General features: G+C 39.7%; 2 protein-coding genes across 2 annotated transcripts; one reads left to right on the top strand and one right to left on the bottom strand.

Moving 5' to 3' along the window:
• Positions 1-16,961: 16,961 nt before the first annotated feature.
• On the bottom strand, positions 16,962-18,675 carry LOC143415999 (uncharacterized). Its single transcript, XM_076881360.1, has 2 exons — positions 18,630-18,675; positions 16,962-18,077 (listed from the first exon to the last, which is right to left on the bottom strand). The coding sequence occupies exon 2, from the start codon at positions 18,066-18,068 to the stop codon at positions 17,196-17,198; it is 873 nt and encodes a 290-aa protein (XP_076737475.1). The 5' UTR covers positions 18,069-18,077; positions 18,630-18,675; the 3' UTR covers positions 16,962-17,195.
• A 1,629-nt stretch (positions 18,676-20,304) lies between these two features.
• Positions 20,305-21,995, top strand: LOC143415977 (uncharacterized). The gene is made up of 2 exons (XM_076881344.1): positions 20,305-20,360; positions 20,877-21,995. The coding sequence occupies exon 2, from the start codon at positions 20,886-20,888 to the stop codon at positions 21,759-21,761; it is 876 nt and encodes a 291-aa protein (XP_076737459.1). The 5' UTR covers positions 20,305-20,360; positions 20,877-20,885; the 3' UTR covers positions 21,762-21,995.
• The last annotated feature ends 3,221 nt before the right edge of the window (positions 21,996-25,216 follow it).

Raw genomic sequence — 25,216 nt, 5'->3', positions numbered from 1 at the left:
TTTAGCGCAGCTGTTCAATTCAGACACAGAGGATGAGGACTTCGATGGGTTTGATTGATGATAAAAATGTGAGTACCAAACTTTGTTTTGCTCCTGCTTTATTTTTAAATACGCACACTTGTATGCTTGTGTGTTGTTGATGATGACGATTACTGGTAATAAAAATGTGAGTACCAAACTCAGTTTTGCTCCCACTTTATTTTTAAATACGCATACGGTACTTGTATGCGCCCTATGATCCAGTGCGCCTTATGTGTGTGTTAAATACAGTAATGGCACACATAACTGAGACTGCGCCTTTTAGTACAGTGCGTCTTATGGTCGTGAAAATACGGTACTCTTTATAGTCTATTAGTTTTATTTTCAGAGGTAATAGGGCTTTGGACCGTGATGTCACGGGGGTGGGCGTGGAAAAGATTTTGGCCCGATCCGCCATTTTGGGGGTCTAAACAAAGCGCAAGTGAAAAGGGAGCGAAGGCACGCACAACAGCCATAGTTCGTATTTGCTGTGTGGTCGGCTGCAATGTTCGATCGCACGACCGGCAAGAGAATAAGCTTGAAAATGGTTTATCTTTTCATTCTTTCCCAACCTGGAAGCAACACGAGGCAGCTCGTGTATCGATGTTAGCAAACGAAGGCGTCTAGCCTGGATAGCAGCTGTGAGTCGAGCTGACGTGCAGTTCTCTTCCATCTCCAAATATCTGTTGGTGCTCCAGACATTTTCATTCCAGTAAGTTCTAAATATGTTCATATCACTCTTTATAGCCTATTAGTTTTATTTTCTATGCACTCTGAGCTCATAGCAAACTAGAACAAACATCCTACTGAGTGATTTTGCAGAACTACCTTCTATTTATAGAGTTGCTAATTATTTGGCATTATTGCAGAAAACCAGCCTATGAAATGGATGAAACATCATGACTGGGTTCCAGCGCTACACAAGGGACCTGCTTCAAACAAACCACCATGCCAATCAGATTACTTCTTCCATGTGAGGGTGAAGAGGTGACCCTCCTGGATAAGATGGTGAAGGTTTGCTGCGTTTGGTGAACAGTGTGATAATAAAACCAGGGAAGAATTAAACCTGCTCCTGTTAAATGTTCTTAAGTCTTGTGCTGTTAAAATAGCTGTATTTTTTCAAAAGATACAGTAAATAAAGTAATGTTAGCAGTGGGTGATATCATGCAAACACTCATGATTTTGTGTAAACATTTTGTCATTTGTAAACTATAAATGACATGGATTCTACATTGTACCTGATGTGATGTTCTATAAAGTGGTTTTAATAAAAAAAAAGAGGCAAAAATTAGTTTGTTTCTTTATTCAACTTTTGAACAGCGGGACTCAGTCAGTACATATTCAGTAAATGTAAATTATTTACACGGCAGTGCACTACAGGCATAAATCTAGACCCCTAGATAAAACATTATGGGTCATTCCCACAACCCACAGCTTTAATGTGTTCCAGCAAAGTATCCAATAGCAGTGACAACTCCTCCACAGTAGCAGGTGGGAGTTTTCTGTTTTGAGGACGGCTCCTTTTACCTGTCACTGCAGATGGTCTGTGTATGTTTTGATCAAGAGCCTTTTTTTGGGCAGCTGAAGAGGAGAAGTCTATCTTATGGTCAACCTCTGGCTGTATATTGGTCATATTACCCAGCAAAACCCAGTATGCAGGTTCATCTGTAACAGTCCTTGTGCCACAAATCAACACTGTTGCTTCTACTTTAAACAGATAAGCAGCGACATGGCTGCAGGTCTCTGCGACTCCGGCCTTACAGGTGCAGTGGGCGGCTTCAACCTTCCCTGTGATGCTCACAGTGACCCATGGCTGCAATGCTGGTTCATTCAGTCTTTGAGAGTGCAGGACCTGAAACACACACAGACAAAGTTCATTTAAAGACAAGAACTATGAGCCAAGGCCAACACAAATGTGTTTAATGTACTTTATCATAAATGTAACAAAGTGTTTAGAAAGTTAGCGCATACATGTCATTTTTCATTTCTTTATGTGTCCATCTATAGAACGCTGCATGTTATAGTGTAAATCTGCCTGTTCTCTCTCAGAAACCTGCCTGCAGAAAATGAACCTAAAGTATGTAATGCAAGCATGTCATCACTTTAGAGATGGAGAAAGCATAAAGTGACAGTTATGAATCATTTAATATGATAAGGAGATTGCAGGTCATTAATCAATGTATAAAACTAAAATAAAATGTATTTTTAGTGACACAGGATACAAACATGGAAGCAAGATGTATAATTAGAATTATTTATAATAAATATGAATAAATCATTGCAATTACTTTAATGATAAATAATAACTAAATCCTTCAGGACAATGTCACATCAATGCACTGAACTCACTATGTTATACACCTAACAGCCTCCACATGTTCTCACTGTAATTTCCCCTCATGAATGAATTTATGCTGCACTAATCTGAATGTTTGCAGGGAAATCAAACGCATTTCACACGCAGTACTCGAGATGACTTACCTTTGTTTGAATGACGACTTGTACGCGCTGACTCCACAGACAAGGTACGAAAATATGTCAGGCTACGTCAATAGCGCTTGGTCTTCAGGGTTTCTACTCCACGGCCATATTTCATACGGGTCCACATTTCCAATGTAGGCTATTTTCTGCAAGTACCGCCGCTTCACCTCTGAACGAAATCGGTCTCTATACAGTCCATTCTCTTTTGAGCTGCTTTTAAGCATCTTGTAATTGTCGTTCCAACACAGTGTGTTTGTTTTGATTCATAGACCCCGAAAATGGTGCCGCGCTACCACAATGCATTGCGGCGTGACGTCAACTCCAAAGCCCTATAGCAAATTAGAACAAACATCCTGAGTGATTTTGTAGATATAGAATAGAATTCAACTTTATTGTCATTGCACATGTCACAAGTACAAGATAACGAAATGCAGTTTGCATCCATCCAGAAGTGCTTTAGCCATAATATAGATATATTGCAAATATATATTAGCAATAATATAGATATATTACAGAAACGGGTCTGTTATTGGTATGAGGGTACAAAATATGGGTCTATTATGGGTGTGCTACAATGTACACGGTATGAAGGTATGTTATGAATATGCTATAACTATAAGTATGCACAGGCTGTAGTGGTTGTACAAGCTATGTACAGGCTATGAACAGGATATAATAATGAAAACTATACAGAAATATGAAATAAAAAGCTATACAGACATATAAACTATGCAAGTTATAAACAGTTGTAAACAGTTATAAAATTAGAATTATTATATATGTTCTATTTATAGAATTGCTAATTGTTTTCATTATTGCAGGCAAACCAGCCTATGCAATGGATGAAGCAAATCCTGACTGGGTTCCAATGGCACATGGAGCACTACGACATCACTGCTTCAAACTACATGCTACATACCGCCATGCCAATCAGATTACTTCTTCCATGTGAAGGTGAAGAGGTGACCCTTCTGGATAAGATGGTGAAGGTTTGCTGCATTTTGGTGAACATGTGTGGCAGTAAAACCAGGGAAAGATACTCCTGTTGAATACTCTTAAAAGTCTTGTGCTGTATATGTAGTGATACATTTTCAAAAGAAACAGTAAATTACAGAATGCTAGTAGTGGGTGATATTATTTAAATGCTGTCATGAGTTTATGTGAACATTTTGTTATTTGTAAACTATACACGACATGAATTCAACATTGTAACTGATGTGATGTTCTACAAAGTGGTTTTAAGTATAAAAGGCAAACATTTTTTTGTTTCTTTATTCAACTTTTGAACAGTGTTATTTAGTAAGTACATATTTAGTAAATGCAAATTATTTACAGGGCAATGCACTTCAGGCACAACTGTAGACCCCCTAAATAAAACATTATGGGTTATTCAGAACAGAACTATGCTTGGAGAAATATTTTCCCATCAGTTGAGACAACTCCTCCACAGTAGCAAGTGGATTTTTTTCTTTTCTGAGGACGGCTTCTTTTACCTGTCACTACGGATGGTCTATGTTTATGTTTTGATTGAGAGCATTTTGGGGGGGCAGCTGAGGAGGAGAAGCCTATCTTATGGCCAACTTCTGACTATATCATGGTCATATTACCCAGCAAAACCCAGTATGCAGGTTCATCTGTAACAGTCCTTGTGCCACAGATCCTCACTGTTGCTTCTACTTTAAACAGAAGAGCAGCAACATAGGTGCAGGTATCCGAGACTCCGGTCATACAGGTGCAGTGGGTGTCTTCAACCTTCCCTGTAATGCTCACAATTACCCATGGCTGCAATGCTGGTTCATTCAGTCCTTAAGAGTGCGGTACCTGAAACACACACAGACAAAGTTCATTTAAAGACAAGAACTTTAATCAGCCAAGGCCGACACAAATGTGTTTTATCTACTTTCAAATCCACTTATCATAAATGTAACAAATAAAACATTTGAAAGTTATCACATACATGGATTTTTTCTTTTATCTTTTTATGTATTATTAAATTCAGTTCTTTGTATTCTTTTAACGGCAAAGAAAGACTAGGCTCAAAGTGGTCTAACTCCAAAAATGATCTTTAATTTTACATTTCCGGAAAAGGAGACCGAGCCCACAGAGACACCAGCTCAAGTCTGAAGCAGCAGCAGCCAGCCTGATATTTAAATATACTTCCTCTAGACGTCACGGACACTTTAAGTTTCGATCAAACACTCTACTTAGTTTCACTTTCTGCCTGCACCTCATATGCTCAGCAAAAGCATGCAGTTTCCTGTCAGTACTTTTTGGCTCAGACTCTACTCAGAGCTGGCCCTATTAGACTATATTAAAAACAAGTAACAATATGCACTAAATAAACACTAACAATATATTCATTTTGTGACAGTATCCCTCTATAGAACGCTGCATGTTATATTCTAAATCTGCCTGGTCTTTTTCAGAAACCTGCCTGCAAAAAAGTATGTAATGCAAGGATGTAATCACTTTCAAGAGGGAGCTAGCATAAACTTCGACTTTAAGGGACAATTATGAATCACTTAATAAGATAAGGAGATTCTACAGGTCATTAATCAATGTATAAAACGAAAATAGAATGTATGTTTAGTTACATAGGACATAAACACGAAAGCAAGGTGTATAATTAGGATTATTTATAATATATATGAATTAATTAGTGCAATTTCTTTAACCATAGAGAATGACTAAATGCTTCAGGACAATCTCGCTTCAATGCACTGAACTCACTATGTTATCCATCTAACAGAGCCTCTACATATTCTCACTGTAATTTTCCCCTCATGAATGAATTTATGCTTGCACTAATCTGAATGGAGGGAAATCAAACGCATTTTACTCGCAGTACTCAAGTTCACTTACCTTTGTTTGAATGACGGCGAAAACACAACATGGAGGCTTAAAAATAGCCAAATCTTGTACCCAGTCCTTGGTGAATTGGATGTGCACCTCCGGAGATTTATAATTGCAAAATTGGTTTGCTGTGTATACGCTGACTCCACAGACGAGGAACGAAAATAGATCAGGCCAAGTCAATAGCAGTTGGTCTTCAGGGTTTCTACTCCAATGCCGTTATTTCATATGGGTCTCCATTTCCTATGCACACTTTTTTTTTGCAAGTACCGTCTCTTTCCATCCAGACGCAATCTGTCTCTATACCGTCCTTTTTCTTTTGAACTGCTATCATCTCTAAAGTATGGTTTGTAGCAATCTTCCTTCCAACTCCGTGGGTTTGTTTTGATTCGTGGCCTGCTAAAATGGTGCTGCGCTCCCACAATGCATTGCGGCGTGACGCCAACTCCAAAGCCCCATAGCTTTGCAAAAATTGGGTAAAAAGCACTTGCAGCAACAAAAACATAATATTCCAGAAACACGCTTTGCCGATCCGATCAGCTGTTCATAACACTTTCTACATTGGAGACGGAAAATGTAGTTTTTTACCTTCAGGGCCTTATAGCCTATGCTGGTGTTTTTAAAAGTTTTGTTTGACTTTATGCTTTTCTGTGTTGTTTGTGGGATGCTTTGAACTCAAATTACACTGCTGGAAATAGTTTATTTTGATGCACATGCTGTTTTTTTTGGAAATTTGCATTATATCATATTTTCGTTTTTCACGCAGTATATAAAAATTGATGTATCTCAAAAATAAAACTATTAAGACACTCAAAATAAATTTCCTGTGTTTGGTAACTATTCTTTGCATGGTTTTTTTATTTACAGTTTTGAGGGATAATTGGATCTGGCACAGAAAAGAAGATCAGACACCAGCGAGGGAGGATAAGAAAGACAGACGCAACAACATTGTCATCCCCTATGTAGCCGGTGTATCAGAAAAAACTCAGGAGAGTTCTCTCCAAGCACGACATCCCAGTGTACTTTAGACCCAGCAACACGCTCAGACAAAAACTGGTTCACCCGAATGACAAAACTCCAAAACACAGACTTAACAATGTGGTGTATGCTCTACAGTGCAGCGAGGAATGCCCAGACCTCTACATTGGAGAGACCAAACAGCCACTTCACAAGCGCATGGCACAACATAGAAGAGCCACGTCCACAGGACAAGACTCAGCAGTCCATCTGCATCTAAAGGATAAAGGACACTCTTTCGAGGATGCCAATGTTCACATTTTGGACAGAGAGGACAGATGGTTTGAAAGAGGAGTGAAAGAAGCCATCTATGTCCACTGTGAGTGACCATCTTTTAACAGAGGCGGGGTTTACGACATCAACTCTCTGCCATCTATAATCCAGTTTTGAGATCTCTCCCCAGACGCCTTAACACCCACTCGCATCCTGGGCCATCTGACCTCAGGAAATCACATGATAAGGTGGGGCCAGGTTTCACAATGAGCTCACCCGAAACTCTGGATGATTGGGACCCACACCTACTTTCACACCTTGGCTCAGGTGATTAGAGGATCATCAGGGGGTCCTTTTGTCCCTCTTTGGGGGGATACTCCCACTGGGTTTAAATCTGGGACTCTCTGCCATTTGACCTTAGAACTGAAGAAGCTTCTCGGATGAGAGGTGAAACGTCTTCAAGCAACTTAAAGAAGTCCAGACGCTTTTCTTTGCAAGCTCCTTCGACGATCAGAGGAAGCAATTAACTAACTTCACCAAAAAGGACTCCAAGATCCCGTGTAGTCTTCTGACTTTTTTGAGTATAAAAGACTGAATCCTGACCTGAGAATTTCTAGTGTACAGTGTGGACTCTCCGGTGGAGCAGACAGAAATCTAAGTCCTGAATTCTCCAGGTCGTTGTTACTCAGGTCCAGCTCTATCAGGCTAGAGCAGCGGTCTCCAACCTTTTTTGCGCCACGGACCGGTTTATGCCCAACAATGTTTTCATGGACCGGCCTTTAAGGTGTTGCGGATAAATACAACAAAATAAAACTAGTACCGGTACCGAAAAAAAGGAAATTTATTCATAACACACGTGAAAAGACCAAGGAAAACCGAGTAAACGATAAAAACGATAACAAAATAACGCTGAAAACCGATAAAAACCCTGAAAACTATACATTTCACACCTGAGCCTCAACTCTCGCGACCCGGTACCAAACGACTCACGGACCGGTACCGGTCCGAGGCCTGGGGGTTGCGGACCGCTGGGCTAGAGGATTGGGAGCTGAGAACTGAGGACAGAGCTTCACAGCTTCTCTCTGACAACCACTCAGTCTGAAAAATAAAAGACAGCCTATAAAACAAATACTAGTGTAGAGTTGGTTTATATATTTCACAACATTCAATTTTGTCTTTCGATTTTTAAAGGAAATATTAACATGCTCAGAGTCATCATCATGTGGATGAACTCAGAAAAAATATTTAATTAGTAATTCTAAAAACAAAATGTAATTTGATCTGACTTCAGAGTATTCAGTTTACAGTTTAAACTTTGTAGTCCAGCAGACAGACAATTCACTCCTGAATTGTGCAGGCCTTTGAAACTCAGACTAGAGGACTGAGAGCTGAGGACAGAGCTTCACAGTTTCCCTCAGAGTTCACAGACTGTTGTTAAAGTGTAACCAAGTTGCAATAACTAATCCTGTATTTTAAAGAATCCTTATTGTCTTGTGATGATTAGGTTAGTAAAACTTTACTTTAACTTAGAAATGAATAAAAATGCTATGAAATAGTGATGGGATTTCCAGCTCTTTTTAGAGATCCGGCTCTTTCGGTTCGGCTCACTAAAAAGAGCCGGCTCTTTCGGCTCCGAAGCGGCTCTTCAGGTTGTTTTGTTGCTTTAATTAATTTATTATTAACAATAATATAAAATTATGCACAAAAGGAATTACTAACGTAAAAAAAGTGGTTTTATTTATATATAAATATATGCGGTGGCCCCTAGAGACAAAACACGTACAAACTCCAAAACACATTTCTAGCATGACCTGAACTTCCAAAGCAGAGCTACTAGATCACTTAAATTACACAATTGAAAGCATGTGTGTATTGTTGGTGTATTTATACACAGGCACTCATATATATTCAAATAATTAAAAAAAAAAAAAGTTCATTTACCTGTTATTACCACACACCAAATCCGGTTGTTGGTACGTGCTGGCTTGTGTACACACTAGGTAACAAAAGCTCAACCCTGCGCCCAGCATCCTGGAGCACTTCTGTTGTCTTTTGTACGTGTTTTGAGTTTTTATGTGCTTTGGAGTTTTTACGTGCTTCGGAGCTTGTACGTGTTTTTACGTGTTTTGGAGTTTGTACGTGCTTCAGAGTTCGTACTTGATTTGAAGTTTGTATGTGCTTTGTCTCTAGGGGCCACCGTTAATGTACTTTTATTTATTCACTCCACATAAAATGTAATAAATAAATCATATAATACAAAAACCAACTATTCACATTTCAACTTTTAACTATTTAAATTTTCAGCTTTTTCCTTTTACAAATTTAAAGTGAAACAACACAAAACACTGCAAACCACAACACAATTAAATATAAATTAAAATATGAAAACAAAAAGAACATACATATTCTCTGTCATATGGACCTGCATGAATAGACTTCCTGAATCCTTTATCATCTGCAACTGAAAATAGTTGTGGATGATTACTATACCTTTCTAATGTGACGTTGTTGTCCCTGGCTCTCTTTCTCTCTCTCTCCCCCTCTGGCTCTGTTCCTGTGCTACTGAGTGTAATTACCGCCCCTCCCCCCTCTGCCCAGCGTAAAGCACAAGGCTCGCGTGCAGAGTGAAGCAGAAAAAAAGTGCGAGAGAGAGGCTGAGAGAAAGAAAAAAAAACCCCACGTGATGGCTCGTGATAAGGAGCCGGCTCTGAGAGCCATTTCGTTCGCGAACGACCCATAACTACTATGAAAGAACAACATGTGGATAAAGTTTACCTTTACTGGTTAATTTGTTTGACTATTTTCCATCAGTTGATAAAAAACAAACAAACATATAAACAAACAAAACAAAGGGAATACAAAGTGATCTGACCTCAGAATATTCAGTTTGGCTTGTGGACTCTCCACTGCAGCAGACAGAAGCTTTACTGCTGAGTCGTTCAGACTGTTGGTACTCAGGTCCAGCTGTCTCAGACTACAGGACTGGGAGTTAACCACTGACAACAAATTTTCACGGCCTTCCTCTGAGACATTACAGCTGCTCAGTAGTGATGTGCGGATCGATCCTGAAATATCGATTCCTCCGATACCAGTCATTTATGTTCTAGAATCGATTCTCACATTAAAATATCGATATTTTTTGTAATTTAGGGTTAATTTGTAGTTTATCATTAACAGCAACACAGTGGAAAGAAACTATAACATTCGGATTGTCTACATTCAAAGGAACTACTTCCTCTTCCGCCTTTCATAGTCATGTGTGAAATACGGCTGTATAAACGTCTCGCAGCCCCTTGGCGTGCGCACTCACAACAATGGCTGAGCCTAATTGTGCGGACAGATTTTACCTCCACAAACAGCTGAGACGTGGTTTGAGATACATGTGGCAAAAAAGTGCTCCAAGAGTGAGGTGTTGTGACTATACTTTCCCAACCTTGAGACCTCAGAATTAGGGAGACAATTAAAAGGGCACATTTTACAGTGTTTATTTATCGGATAAAATCCGTTAAATGTCACAGTTATTATTGGCCGGCCTGGAAACAGCGGGGGTGTCCAAATTCAGAGGCTGCTTCCACCTGAGGACCCGCCCTTCGCGGTCTAAAGAAAGCCGCGTAGTACGTCATGAGTTCCCTCGGTGTAGTGAAACTGCCGTCTGCTCCTTGCTTTCTAAAATATAACAGGGCGCTGACGTAAACTCTCGACCGACTCACACTTCCTTTAATCGGTTTTCTGTTTGACGTTTATTCAGCTGTGTGAAAACCCCGGAGGAACCCACCCGAGGGATTAATAAAGTTAAATTTAATTTAATCTAATCTAATAACTTTAATCTCAGCCAAACCGATTTACTCACGAACAAACGAAAAACTGAAAAAGCCAAACAATAACATTTTTAAGTTATCAAAGTGACTTATACACTCAACAAAAATATAAACGCAACACCTTTGTTACTGCTCCCATTCCCCATGGGATGGAAGTAGAGACCTAAAATTCATTCCAGATACACAATCTAGTGATGTGCGATACCACTGATTTCCTTTCCGATCCGATACCAAGTAATATTCAGGGTGGTATCGACGATACTGATCCGATACCGATACTTTGTACAAAACGGATTTTATTTATTGTATCTCAAATTATAGCGTCATAATGATTACAGGACATCAGAATACCTTCTTCTTATCACTTAATAATGCAGAGTTCATCATATAGAAATAAAAAAACTAAAGTTGTGCGCTATTTGAACACCTTGCCTGCCTGGAGGACTAAAGGACTCCGTGAGAGACTCTCACCCTAGCAGCACCTGTCCCTCTCCTCCTCTTCAGTTCGCCTCAACATACGCTCGTCATATTTTGTGATATGATTTACTCTGAGGTGTTTGACAAGGTTAGTGATGTTGCCACAACCATACATGCCAACCCTCCCGATTTTTCCGGGAGAATCCCACCTTTCTCCAGATTTTCCACCCGGACAACAAAGTTGAAAAACCATATCGCAGAATTCATAGCGCGGCCCAGCCAATTCCAGTTTCCAACAATGACGGCAGCGACTTAGTTTTAATATCACTCTTATTTCTCTTTCTGGGTAGCAAAAAAACTTTTAACATATTTTCAGGTGAGAATGTAGCTGTGTAAACTTCAAATATCTGAGCCGACCGACACATCGTCTTCAAACCCCGCGGTCTTTCACTACTCTGGTTAAACATGATGTACAAGTCACTTTGACAACTTAAAAATGTTCTTGTTTGGCTTTTTCAGTGTTTTATTTGTTCGTGAGTAAATCGGTTTGGCTGAGATTAAAGTTATTAGATTAGATTAAATTAAATTAAACTTTATTATTCCCTCGGGAGGGTTCCTCCGGGGTTTTCACACAGCTGAATAAACGTCAAACAGAAAACTGATTAAACAGAAGAGTTTACGTCAGTGTCCGGTTATATTTTAGATAGCAAGGAGCAGACGGCAGTTTCACTCCACCGAGGGAGCTCGTGACGTACTACCCGGCTTTCTTTAGACCGCGAAGGCCGGTCCTCAGGTGGAAGCAGCCTCTGAATTTGGACAACCCCACTGTTTCCGGGCCGGCCAATAATAACGGTGACATTTAACGTATTTTATCCGATAAATAAACCCTGTAAAATATATTTATCCCCCCAAACAGCCCTTTTGAATATCTCCCTAATTCTGAGGTCTCAAGGTTGGCAAGTATGGCCACAACACCTCACTTTTTTTGCCACATTTATTGCAAACCACGGCTCAGCTGTTTGTGGAGGTAAAATACATCCGCACAATTACGCTCAGCCATTGTTGTGAGTGCGCACGCCAAGGGGCTGCGAGACATTTATACAGCCGTATTTCGCACATGACTATGAAAGGCGGAAGAGGAAGTAGTTCCTTTGAATGTAGGCAATCCGAATGTTATAGTTTCTTTCCACTGTGTTCCTGTTAATGATAAACTACAAATTTACTCTAAATTACTAAAATATCGATATTTTAATATGAGAATCGATTCTAGAACATAAATGATTGGTATCGGAGGAATCGATATTTCAGGATCGATCCGCACATCACTACAATATAACCATCCCTCCCAAACAGTGGTCACAAATCAGTCCAAATGTGTGGTAGTGGGCACATCTGCTATATTGAGATAATCCATCCCACCTCACAGGTGTGCCACATCAGGATGCTGATCTGACATCATGAGTAGTGCACAGGTGTACCTCAGACTGCCCACAACAAAAGGCCACCCTGGAATGTGCAGTTTTTTGCGCTATTGGGGGTCTGGGGACCCAGAACCGGTCAGTATCTGGTGTGACCACCATTTGCCTCATGCAGTGCAACACATCGTCGCATGGAGTCTATCAGATTGTCAATTGTGGCCTGTGGAATGTTGGTCCACTCCACTTCAATGGCTGTGCGAGGTTGTTGGATATTCGTGGGAACTGGTACACGCTGTCGTATACGCCGGTCAAGCACATCCCGAACATGCTCAATGGGTGACATGTCCGGTGAGTATGCTGGCCATGCAAGAACTGGAACATTCTCAGCTGCCATCTGCCCTGAACAATGTGAACCATGATTCATCCGTGAAGCGCACACCTCTCCAACGTGCCAGACGCCATCGAATGTGAGCATTTGCCCACACAAGTCTGTTACGGCGACGAGCTGGAGTCAGGTCAAGACCCCGATGAGGACGACGGGCATGCAGTTGAGCGTCCCTGAGACGGTTTCTGACAGTTTGTGCAGAAATTATTTGGTTGTGCAAACCAATTGTTCCAGCAGCTGTCTGGGTGGCTGGTCTCAGACGATCTTGGAGGTGAACCTGCTGGATGTGGAGGTCCTGGGCTGGTGTGGTTACACGAGGTCTGCGGTTGTGAGGCCGGTTGGATGTGCTGCCATATTCTCTGAAACGCCTGTGGCTTATGGTTGAGAAATGAACATTCAATGCACGGGCGACAGATCTGGTTGACATTCCTGCTGTCAGCATGCCAATTGCACGCTCCCTCATTGCTTGTGGCATCTGTGGCATTTTGCTGTGAGACAAAACTGCACATTCCAGGGTGGCCTTTTGTTGTGGGCAGTCTGAGGTACACCTGTGCACTACTCATGATGTCAGATCAGCATCCTGATGTGGCACACCTGTGAGGTGGGATGGATTATCTCAATATAGCAGATGTGCCCACTACCACACATTTGGACTGATTTGTGACCACTGTTTGGGAGGGATGGTTATATTGTGTATCTGGAATGAATTTTAGGTCTCTACGTCCATCCCATGGGGAATGGGAGCAGTAACAAAGGTGTTGCGTTTATATTTTTGTTGAGTGTATATCATGTTTAACCTGAGTAGTGAAAGCCCGCGGGGGTTTGAAGACGATGTGTCGGTCTGCTCAGATATTTGAAGTTTACACAGCTACATTCTCACCTGAAAACATGTTAAAAGTTGGTTTTTTTTGCGACCCAGAAAGAGAAATAAGAGTAATATTAAAACTAAGTAGCTGCCGCCATTGTTGGAAACTGGAATTGGCTCGGCCACGCTATGAACTCTGCAATATGGTTTTTCAATTTTGTTGTCCAGGTGGAAATTTGGGAGAATGGTGGCTCCGGGATTCTCCCGGAAAAATCGGGAGGGTTGGCATGCTTGGTTGTGGCAACATCACTAACCTTGTCAAACACCTCAAAATAAATCATATCACAGAATATGAGGCGCGTATGTTGAGACGAATCGCGTCTCTCACAGAGTTCTTTAGTGCTGCAGGCAGGCAACATGTTCAAATAGCGCACAACTTCAGTTTTTTTTATTTCTATATGATGAACTCTGCATTATTAAGTGATAAGAACAAGTAATCTGATGTCCTGTAATCATTATGACGCTATAATTTGAGATACAATAAATAAAATACGTTTTTTTTTGTATAAAGTATCGTATCGGATCAGTATCGTCGATACCACCCTGAAAAGTACTTGGTATCGGATCGGAAAGGAAATTAGTGGTATCGCACATCACTACTGCTCAGTCTGAGAAAAAAAACAACAAATTTTTATATTTTAGACCCCTTATCTTAATTTTGTAATCCTCTGCATTTAACTAATTCACTCAGTGAAGCAGTGGACAGCGACCAATCCAGCAGCCAGGATTGGTATCTTGACAGTACCTTGCTCAGCGGTACCTCAGGGTAGCTGTTCGGTGGATTCGACCCCCAACCTTCCGATCATGGGGCAACCACTCTACCTACTGAGCTAATAATTCTGTGTACTCTATAATGCAATATTAACTAAAACAATGTTATTATTTTTTCATAATTATTTTAATTTTTTTTTTGAAAATTTTAGTAATCCAGTAATTTTTATGCTTATTACCCGTGTACTATGAGGATCACACAATTTTAAACACTAGCTGCATTTTCAAAATGGCGCCAGTGTGTATGGCGTGTCATCTGACTCTGTACTTGTGTTTTATTTTTTCTTTCTCTTAGAAAATGCTAACTCTCTGCTTGTATATGATCACCTAACTCTCCTGGCTATATGATCTTTTCATTTAAAAACTTTTCACTGCAATCGTGGATACCAGGGAACGTTCTCCTCACCGTTCCTATTAGGAGTTCCAGCTTGTCTCTGTTGTGCTCTGGCGCTATCCCAACTGAGAGGGCATCATAGACGCCATGGGAAACGCAGTGGTTTATTGGTGAGAATGAATGCTACATGGACACGATTAAAAAAAACACCTAACCTTATCCTAACTAGATTTGACCACGTCAATTATGGGCACTCTGTGTTCCAACACATTTAAAAAAAAAGAATTTTGAGGTTGTCGGTTCTGACATTTTAGCAAATTTTAACAGCAGTCTTAGTTCAGGTGCCAGCCTGTTTTAAACATGCTCTTGTACAGCCTGTACTTAAAAAAACTACCCCTACACATCAGACCGGCTCCGACTTTCAATCTTGTTAAATCTTATCTTAAAACACATTTGTATTTACTGGCTTTCAATACAATATGAGAGTTATTTGTTATTTCATACTTGATGTTTGGTATTATAAGTTATTTTACTAGGTATTTTGTATTCTTGTACAACACTTCGGTCAACGTTCCTGTTGTAATTAATATGCTATATAAATAAATAAACTATAACTATAAACTATAAAACTCTTGCTGTTAAAGGTGTGTATGAAGGAGATGAGCTTAGATGGAGACTTCATAGAGAATGTTTGCTGTGGGTCTTCCTTGGTCTCTTGTGTTCTGGGGGCCTCTGGATGTCTGGAGTTTTGATCTCCTCCATACCTGCTTGATACCATAAAGGACGGGGCTGTGGCCCCCCCCACACCCTCTAGCAGATCGTTACATGGAGAAACCTTTGGAATGCAAGCATGCTGATCCACACAGGTGTGCACACAGGTGTACACATGGGTATTCACAGACGCGGACTACAGCTTTCTTGGCTGCTGCCTCAAAGCACATTGTGCGCTGTCTATCTTGCGTGCTGCAATATATCGTTTATTATTTAGTAACTATTGATATTTACTGCTAGCTAGTTTATTGTGATGGTGCTTTTTTTTTCTTATTATGTTGCTCTTTGTTGTTTGCTTTCTCCTCTGTTTTTTTTTTTCTCCATACAGGTGACCCAGGAGTTTTGTTTTTTTTGTTTGTTTGTTTTTTTCTCTCTTCCCCCCCTTCTCACCGTCTCTTCTCCCCTTTGGTTTTCTTTCTCTCCCTCTCTTTCTTTCATTCTTTCCCCCTGTCCTATCCCACAGTCATGTCTGTCCCGTTTGTAGCAACTGAAAATAAAATAAATTCATAATTATAATAAAGGTCAATCAAATGGACCAATATGGCAAGGCCATGATGATCCACTTGGTAAAATAAATCCGCTTGGCATCTTTCTTGGCCTTAAGACAACAATTCTGATGGCTATAGATCCAAATGGGACAAAAAAAAAAAAAGAGAATGTTTGCTGTGTCCTGGGATCACTACAGAGATCAATCTCATCTTTACCTCCACATCCCGGAGATTTTCGCCCGAGCCTGTACTGCCAGTCTGACAAGTGAGCTCTCCAACTCTCCCCATGTTTATTACCGCTTTTTACAGATTATTTGGTATCTTCCAAATAATCGGTGGTGCGTGAATGTGTGTGTGAAAGGGTGGATGACTGGATGTTTAAAGTGCTTTGGGGTCCTTAGGGACTAGTAAACCATTATACAAATACAGGCCATTTACCATTATTTTATTTCCCCTAAAACTTTGTTTTCCTTTTCCGTGTATATCCACCCTGCATGCGCCGATTTCCCCTTACACTCCGAGTTCGTGTCAGCTCCCTTCCCTGGTTTCCTTCCATTTATTTATCACTGTACATAATCTCTCACCCTGTGTAAATAATCCAGGCATTGTAAATAAAGAGCACAGCTGATGTATGGAACTCTAACATATTGAAACCCTCAGTTTCATTAGTATGCAAATTGTCATTACCAGTGATCAGCAACCACTGATCAAAGGCCATTTATCACTGATCAATGACCAAAATAATACTGGTTCTTTGATAAATGGTCTTTGTTTTTCTCTGTATGTATTATTGTAGGGTCTATCTTACAGTATAAAGCACTTTGAGGCAACTGTTGCTGTGATTTGGTGCCGTATAAATAAAATTGAATTTAATATTGCAACTTTCAAGTCTAAAAGTAATAAATGATGATAACTGTACAAATGCTTTTGTATTCTTTCTAATAAATTAACTAAGCCTAAACATGAAGTGATCTCAGTTCTTCTGCTAAATAAGGTCATGTGTTGATCCTGCTGAGCTGCTCTCTTCTCTCACTTTATTCCACTTTTTATTGGAAATCCTCAGATTCTGTTTACAAGCATCACACGAAGCTTTGACACATAAGACAAAGATATTTCAGATGCTAAAGAGAATTTATTGAAAAAGATACAATCATCATAATAAAGTGATACAGAGTCAATCAAAAAGATTGATTGATTCGATTGATTGTCGGTTCAGTGATCATTGGTGGAATCAAACCTCTGAGATCACACCGATTGAACATCATTTCAGAAATCAAAGAAAACCATCACCAAACGATTTTGTTTCTGTTAAGTGAGCATGCTCGCCACTTTTACCATGATGACTCTCACATGTGATAACATAAGTATATTGCAACACCATGGTTCCCATTGTTGAGATTTTTCATAATTACTGAGGCCCCTCTTTTCTCATAAAACTGCTTATCAACTGGGTCAATAACCAGAGTGATGGCTTTGATGAAGGCACTCGTGCTGGCTTTCTTGCACCACAAGTAGACCTCCGTTCCTTTGGTGCCCTCATTCAGATCCTGGTTCACTATTTGGTAGCCCTGAGCTTGCAAGATCTTGGATTCATCATTATTGGTGGAGATTCCCAGCTGACCGATGGCATCCTTGGGGTCCGTGGTCTGACGGTACCAGATGAAAATGTATGGCCCTCCTGCTCCCCTGTTGGTGTTTTCATCCACCCGGATATAGCCATCTTTGAAGTTGTCATCATCTCCCTCAAATTTAGAAGTGGCCTTGATGTCACAGATGTAGGTTGTTTTCTCTCTCTTCACCCAGAGGTGGATCCAGTTTCCTGCAGCACCATGGTTCAGGTCACAGGCCAGCTTCTCCCAGACCCAAAAAAAATTGGGTTCTTCAGCTGCTTGTGTGGAGACATGAAGTTCTGTGATGGGAACATCATACTTTAAGGAACCTTTGTAATACCACAGGTAGATGTTGTCTCCACCTGCTCCCTCGTTGAGGTTTTTCTCAATCTTGTGGAATCCGGTGTCTATGAGACCCTTGGTCATCTCATTGTTGAAAGAAATCTGAATCCTTGTGATTGCCACATTGCCTTTTTTGTACCAAAGGTACACTGGACTTCCCTTGGTTCCTTCATTCAGATTAACAAAGATTTTTATGAATCCTTGTTCTTGGTACTCAAACTCCTCGGCTTTGTTCAGAGACACTTGGAGCTCAGAGATGTAGGACATTTTGGGTTCCTGCATCAAACAGATTTAAATAAAATATGACTAAATGTTTTCTAATTTTCTAGAAAGAAAAAGAGGACAGCAATATAAAAATTATGCTACACATGACTAATAATAATAAATATTTAATTTTTAATAATATTTAATCATAATAGAAATATGTGATAATAAGAATATTGACAATGAATATAATTTATTTCAATTCAATGGCAGTGAATTTTGTGGCAACTTGTTTTAAAGCTCTTTTACAGGAAAAATAAATAAAGCATGAAATAAATGTATTGTAAACAATTTTTTTATTGGAACAGTTAGAGACATGAATGCTCAAATGTTTATCCTGATCCCAATATGATTCAGCCTAGAGAAACAGTCAGACTAATTGGATGTGTGAAAAAACAACCAAACTTATAACTGAACCAATAAAACCAAAACCTTTTATCAGTAGCTCGGCAGTCTAACCACATTTAAATAAGAAGATCATATTACGGTGTCGGGATAAAATTTAAGCAAGAATTTAAAGAAAAAAGTGAAATGAAGATGGTGAGTGAATGGTGGTAGACTTACGTGTGTGCAATCAATGTTTGGCTGGATGAAGTCGTCTGGATGTCTGCTGCTGTCACACAGAAACATCTGCCTTTAAATACATGACAGACACATGATTATTTTTACAGTAAAATGTCCACATGTGACTCGTGGTTTTCTCTAGAAAATTACGGTCAGCTGTTTAGGATCATAATATAATAATAATAATAATAATAATATATTATTGTAAGTGATAAAGACAAAGAAAGTAAGAATAAGATTGATAAAGAATGATGACAAAATTATGGATCGTTTGTTTTATATAAGTGTTTGTTTGGTTTTTTTATGTGTTAATCATTTCTAATGGTTGCAAATAAGGAACTGAAGAAGATGTGGAAAGTACCTCACAGACTGGCAGAAGACAGTCAGCACAGTGGTACAACAGCTGATCAGGGGACTTTCATTTTCAGCTCAAACAGGGCTGTGAGCAAAAAGCAACAAGAATGTATGAATTATTGCATGACAACCAACAGAGCTTATTTATAGAAAACAATTAAATACAAATTATACAAGGCTTTCATTTATTCATTTCATTTATACTGTGTATTACCTTCACACACCAAGACAAAGGAAATTTATTTAGTCTTCTGCCTTTTTATAAGAAACCCCAGAAAAACTTAATGAAGACACTTTTAATGACACTTTTTAAGACACTGGTTAATGACAGCGCCTTTCTGTGCTGCCAGGTGTGTTATAGTCTTTAACCTGTACATATACTTTAGCTACTGAACAAGCATTAATGTCATTTCAAAATAACCAGGAAACACCTTCTCCTTCACATCTAACTTAGACACATAGTTTATACTCAAACATCAATAAGGAGAGGCTGCTGACAATTAAAAATAGTAAAGCTTTGAATCACACCCAGTAAGCCAAGAACCTTTCAATGTAGCTACACCTTATATATTTTAATGAAGAACTCAACAGCAGTAATAAGTACAGTTGGAGTAATTAGACTAGCACATGCATTACTTATTAGTCTAAATACTTATAAATGCCATTTATTATTAACACTGAAAAGGAAGAAAAACAACTAAAGTAAACCTACATCAACTACATCTCCAGGGTATCACTGTAGCTCAGTGGGTGAACAGGTGACCAGCAGCCGTTTGCTGTGTGTCCTCCTCTCTCTTTCTCTCAGGCACCACGTTCATGTCTGTGTTCACTGATAAGATGGAGCCTTTTTTTAGGGTTAGGGTTTATAGTATGAATGAATGTACTTTGTTACATTCCACAATCTAACAAAGTACATTGTGGAATGTAATAATCCTATGAACTGCGAGTTTGAGCTGAAAATGAAAATGAAAGTCCCCTGATCAGCTGTTGTACCACTGTGCTGACTGTCTGTCTGCCAGTCTGTGAGGTACTTTCCACATCTTCTTCAGTTCCTCATTTGCAACCATGAGAAATGATCAAAACATAAAAAACTAACAAACACTTATATAAAACAGATGATCCATAATTTTGTAATCATTCTTTATCAATCTTATCCTTACTTTCTTTGTCGTTATCACTTACAATAATATATTATTATTATTATATTATGATCCTAAACAGCTGACCATAATTTTCTAGAGAAAACCACGAGTCACATGTGGACATTTTACTGTAAAAATAATCATGTGTCTGTCATGTATTTAAAGGCAGATGTTTCTGTGTGACAGCAGCAGACATCTAGACGACTTCATCCAGCCAAACATTGATTGCACACACGTAAGTCTACCACCATTCACTCACCATCTTCATTTCACTTTTTTCTTTAAATTCTTGCTTAAATTATATCCCAACACCGTAATATGATCTTCTTATTTAAATGTGGTTAGACTGCCGAGCTACTGATAAAAGGTTTTGGTTTTATTGGTTCAGTTATAAGTTTGGTTGTTTTTTCACACATCCAATTAGTCTGACTGTTTCTCTAGGCTGAATCATATTGGGATCAGGATAAACATTTGAGCATTGTTACAAAAACATAAGCATTAAAATTCATATTGTGGTGCAGATTGATCTGTAGTTTTTTGTTGTTGTTTTTTCTTGCTTTGAAATAACGTTTTTACCAGCCACTTGAAGGTGTAATAATATGGTCATTATTAGTATAGCATAAAACTACATGGAACAACATCTTGCATTACATATAAAACTTGTCATTTTATATCCCTTTCCGGATCTTACTCTTTAATAACATTTTACATCTGTGTTAACCCATGATACCTTTAACTCTGTTTGATGCAGGAACCCAAAATGTCCTACATCTCTGAGCTCCAAGTGTCTTTGAACAAAGCCGAGGAGTATGATCTCCGTAAACAAGGTTTCAAAGAAATCTTTGTTAATTTAAATGAAGGAGCCAAGGGAAATCCAGTGTACCTTTGGTACAAAACAGGCAATGCAGCAATCACACGGATTCAGATTTCTTTTAATGATAAAATGGATAAAGGTCTGGCTGAAGCTGGATTCCTCAAGATCCCAAAAAACCTCAATGAGGGAGCAGGTGGAGACAAAATCTACCTGTGGTACTTTAAAGGTTGCTCAAAGTATGATGTTCCCATCACAGAACTTCGTGTTTCCACACAAGCAGCCGAAGAACCAAATAACTACAAACAGGGATATGAGAGACTGGCCTGTGACCTGAACCGAGGAGCTGGAGGAAACTGGATCCACCTCTGGGTGAAGAGAGAGAAAACAACCTACATCTGTGACATCAAGGCTAATGCTGAATTTCAGGGAGATAAAGTCAACTTCAAAGATGGCTATATCCGGGTGGATGAAAACACCAACAGGGGAGCAGGAGGGCCATACATTTTCATCTGGTACCGTCAGACCACGGACCCCAAGGATGCCATCGGTCAGCTGGGAATCTCCACCAATAATGATGAATCCAAGATCTTGCAAGCTCAGGGCTACCAAATAGTGAACCAGGATCTGAATGAGGGCACCAAAGGGACGGAGGTCTACTTGTGGTGCAAGAAAGCCAGCACGAGTGCCTTCATCAAAGCCATCACTCTGGTTATTGACCCAGCAGCTAAGCAGGCTTATGAGAAAGATGGGGTAAAAGTCATGAAAGTAAATCTTAACAATGGGAACCATGGTGTTCCCATTCACCTGTGTTATCACATGTGAGAGTCATCATGGTAAAAGTGGCGAGCATGCTCACTTAACAGAAACAAAATCGTTTGGTGATGGTTTTCTTTGTTTTCTGAAATGATGTTCAATCGGTGTGATCTCAGAGGTTTGATTCCACCAACGATCACTGAACCAACAATCAATCGAATCAATCAATCTTTTTGATTGACTCTGTATCACTTTATTATGATGATTGTATCTTTTTCAATAAATTCTCTTTAGCATCTGAAATATCTTTGTCTTATGTGTCAAAGCTTCGTGTGATGCTTGTAAACAGAATCTGAGGATTTCCAATAAAAAGTGGAATAAAGTGAGAGAAGAGAGCAGCTCAGCAGGATCAACACATGACCTTATTTAGCTAAAAAAAAACCAACTCAAATAACTTTAAGAAAAATAACTTTTAGAAAAAGTTATTCGGGCATAACAAGGGTCGTTATGGGTCGTTATGCATAGAGGAAAAAGAACACAGCATTCCAAGAAAAACATCTGCTACCTACAGTAAAATATGGTGGTGGTTCCATCATGCTGTTGGGCTGTGTGGCCAGTGCAGGGACTGGGAATCTTGTCAAAGTTGAGGGACACATGGATTCCACTCAGTATCAGCAGATTCTGGAGACCAATGTCCAGGAATCACTGACAAAGCTGAAGCTGCGCTGGGGCTGGATCTTTCAACAAGACAATGACCCGAAACACTGCTCAAAATCCACTAAGGCATTCACGCAGAAGAACAAGTACAACGTTCTGGAACGGCCATCTCAGTCCCCAGACCTGAATATTATTTGAAATCTGTGGTGTGAGTTAAAGAGAGCTGTCCGTGCTCGGAACCAATCAAACCTGAATGAACTAGAGATGTTTTGTAAAGAGGAATGGTCCAAAATACCTTCAACCACAATCCAGACTCTCATTGGAACCTACAGGAAGCATTTAGAGGCTGTCATTTCTGCAAAAGGCGGATCTACTAAATATTGATTTCATTTATTTTTTTGTGGTGCCCAAATTTATGCACCTGCCTGATTTTGTTTAACAATTATTGCACACTGTAAATCCAATAAACTTCATTTGACTTCTCAAATATCACTATTTGTGTCTCCTATATGATATTTTATTGTAACAACCAACGATTTATACAGGAAAATAATAACTATTAACAAGGTTGCACAAACTTTTGCATCCCACTGTATTTTTTTGTGACCCCCTCTCCCTGTTAATGCTCTACCTGGCCCCCTGGCAACACTTTGCTAGACCCGCCCCTGCACAGTTACCAGCTGTCAGCTACACAAAAAAGGATCCTGGTGTTATTTGTCTCTCAGAAACAGTTCATAACTTCCCTTCAATTTATTCATGTCACCTGAGAGGTAAACCTGTTTTTCCATCACCTACTCAGCTCTGATGATTCAGTAAGGACATCTCCTGGTTTCATCTTCATGTTTCCCTCTCAACAGATATCCAAACCGGCATCATGACCAGCAGCTTTACAGCTGTGGCTCCAGCAAACATCAGCTGATACTAGAAATTAATATTAAATAAATTCTAACAACAGATGATCAAGTCGAGCCCTCAGGTCTGCAGATAAGTTGCTTCTGACTTTCCCCACAACTAGACAGAAAAACAGAGGTGAGAGAGCTTTTGCGAACACTCCACCCAAACTCTGGAACAGTCCGAATAAAGAGATTGTTGATAGAGCATTTATACTCCATGAGTTGGTCTTCCTTCAGCCCAAAGATCAAAGAATTCGGGTATTTAACAGTTCATAGCAGCTAACTACTGAAATATGTCTATTTAATCAGTTTGAATATAATTTCCTGATGAACAGAAACAGATTTCACAATGAACTTCTGAATGTTACTCTTTTTCCATGAGCATAATGTAATATAATGTTCCATGTAAGATGGAAGTTGAGCCTGTAAAAAGCTTTTTGCTAGTATATTACTTTAGCTGACGCTAATTTCAAAGCACACCATAAGAGTGTTAATAACGTTACTAATGTTCAGTTACACTTTACTAGGTCACATCTGTGCCTCAGAGGAATAAAGATACTTGAAAAAGTGTTTTTATGTATAACACCTTTCAATAATGTGGTGACTAAAGTCGATTGACCAGTATAAGTAAAGACATCACACACACACACAAGCACATGGAAACATTGGAAATGTCATGATTTGGCTGTGTGCCGGCAGGAATTGAACCCAAACGCAAACTCACTGGAGACAGGATTGAACTCAAAATGGCAGCTTTAATTGCTGAACACAAAAACTCTACAAAATCTAAACTGGGAAGACTCTAACAAAACACACAGGGAGCTACAGGTAGAAACACACAGCATGAGGGAGAACGCGACACAGAACTGAGGGAGACGCATACATAAATACACAGAGGGTTAACGAGGGAAGTGGGAGCACACGGGGAACACAGGTGACACTGATAATCATAACAAGACACGGCAGGAGTAAATGTAACACTGACGGGAGACTGTCAAAGTAAAACAGGAAGTACACAGAGGTTCAGACAGGAGGAGAGAGAGCACAGGGAGAACACAGACATAATGGGCAGGGGAAACATGTAATAAAACACAAGGAGAGACGAGGGCTCACAAATACACAGAGGGGCACACAGGGGGTAAGAGTCACAAGGGGAAGACACTAAGGGAACAACGTAACAGGGCAACCCAGGAAGCATGGCCTAAATAAGGAACAAAGTACAAAAATACATGAAATTAAGAATACTGGGCCAACATGGCCCAGGATCATGACAGGAAATGTGTTTTTGGTGCAACAGCGGTCCCAGCTGCTCACCTTTATCTAGACTGGGTCGGCTGCTTATCTCAATATAATCAATGTTTAAAGTTTTTGTCGCGAAATCGATCAATGTAGAGCAGTGTCACAAACCACAGAGGCCCCAGAAAAGTGCAATCAAACGTTGAGTTTATTAACAGCCCGGAGAAAACATCAACATATGTCTTCTGACCAAAATACATGTTGTGGATACTTATAAAGAAGTGGGGTACACGCCCCCCCCCATGGCGTCAATGACAGATTAGAATAGGTTCCAGACCTTAGTCACAGTTAATCGTACATCTTGTACATCTTTAATAGCTATAAGCAGACATAGAACTTCTCTTTTCTATAACACCTTCCATACAAGGTAATAATCTTAAGCAATTCTTTACAATGTTTTACTATGACCGTGATGAAGGCCACAAGCCGAAACGCGTTGGTCAATTATTAAAGTTGTTCTTCTTCCCTCAAGTGTTGCTGGAGTTCCTGCTTTTTTTTATATACAAGTTATATGCCAGACAAAGGAGCAGGTGATCAGTGCAATATAAGGTGCAATGTGATGGGTGGTGGTGCACAGTGAGTGTCCAGGGTGCGAGGGGTCCTTGAGGACGACATTGCCAGTATATAAATGTCTCTGAGGGAGGTTAGTGTCGGGCCCAGGGCCGCTCTGCTGCCCTC

The sequence above is a fragment of the Maylandia zebra genome, unplaced genomic scaffold (assembly GCF_041146795.1).
Source record: "Maylandia zebra isolate NMK-2024a unplaced genomic scaffold, Mzebra_GT3a scaffold11, whole genome shotgun sequence".
NCBI classification, from domain to species: Eukaryota; Metazoa; Chordata; class Actinopteri; order Cichliformes; family Cichlidae; genus Maylandia; species Maylandia zebra.
This window is presented reverse-complemented; position numbering and strand designations above follow the sequence as displayed.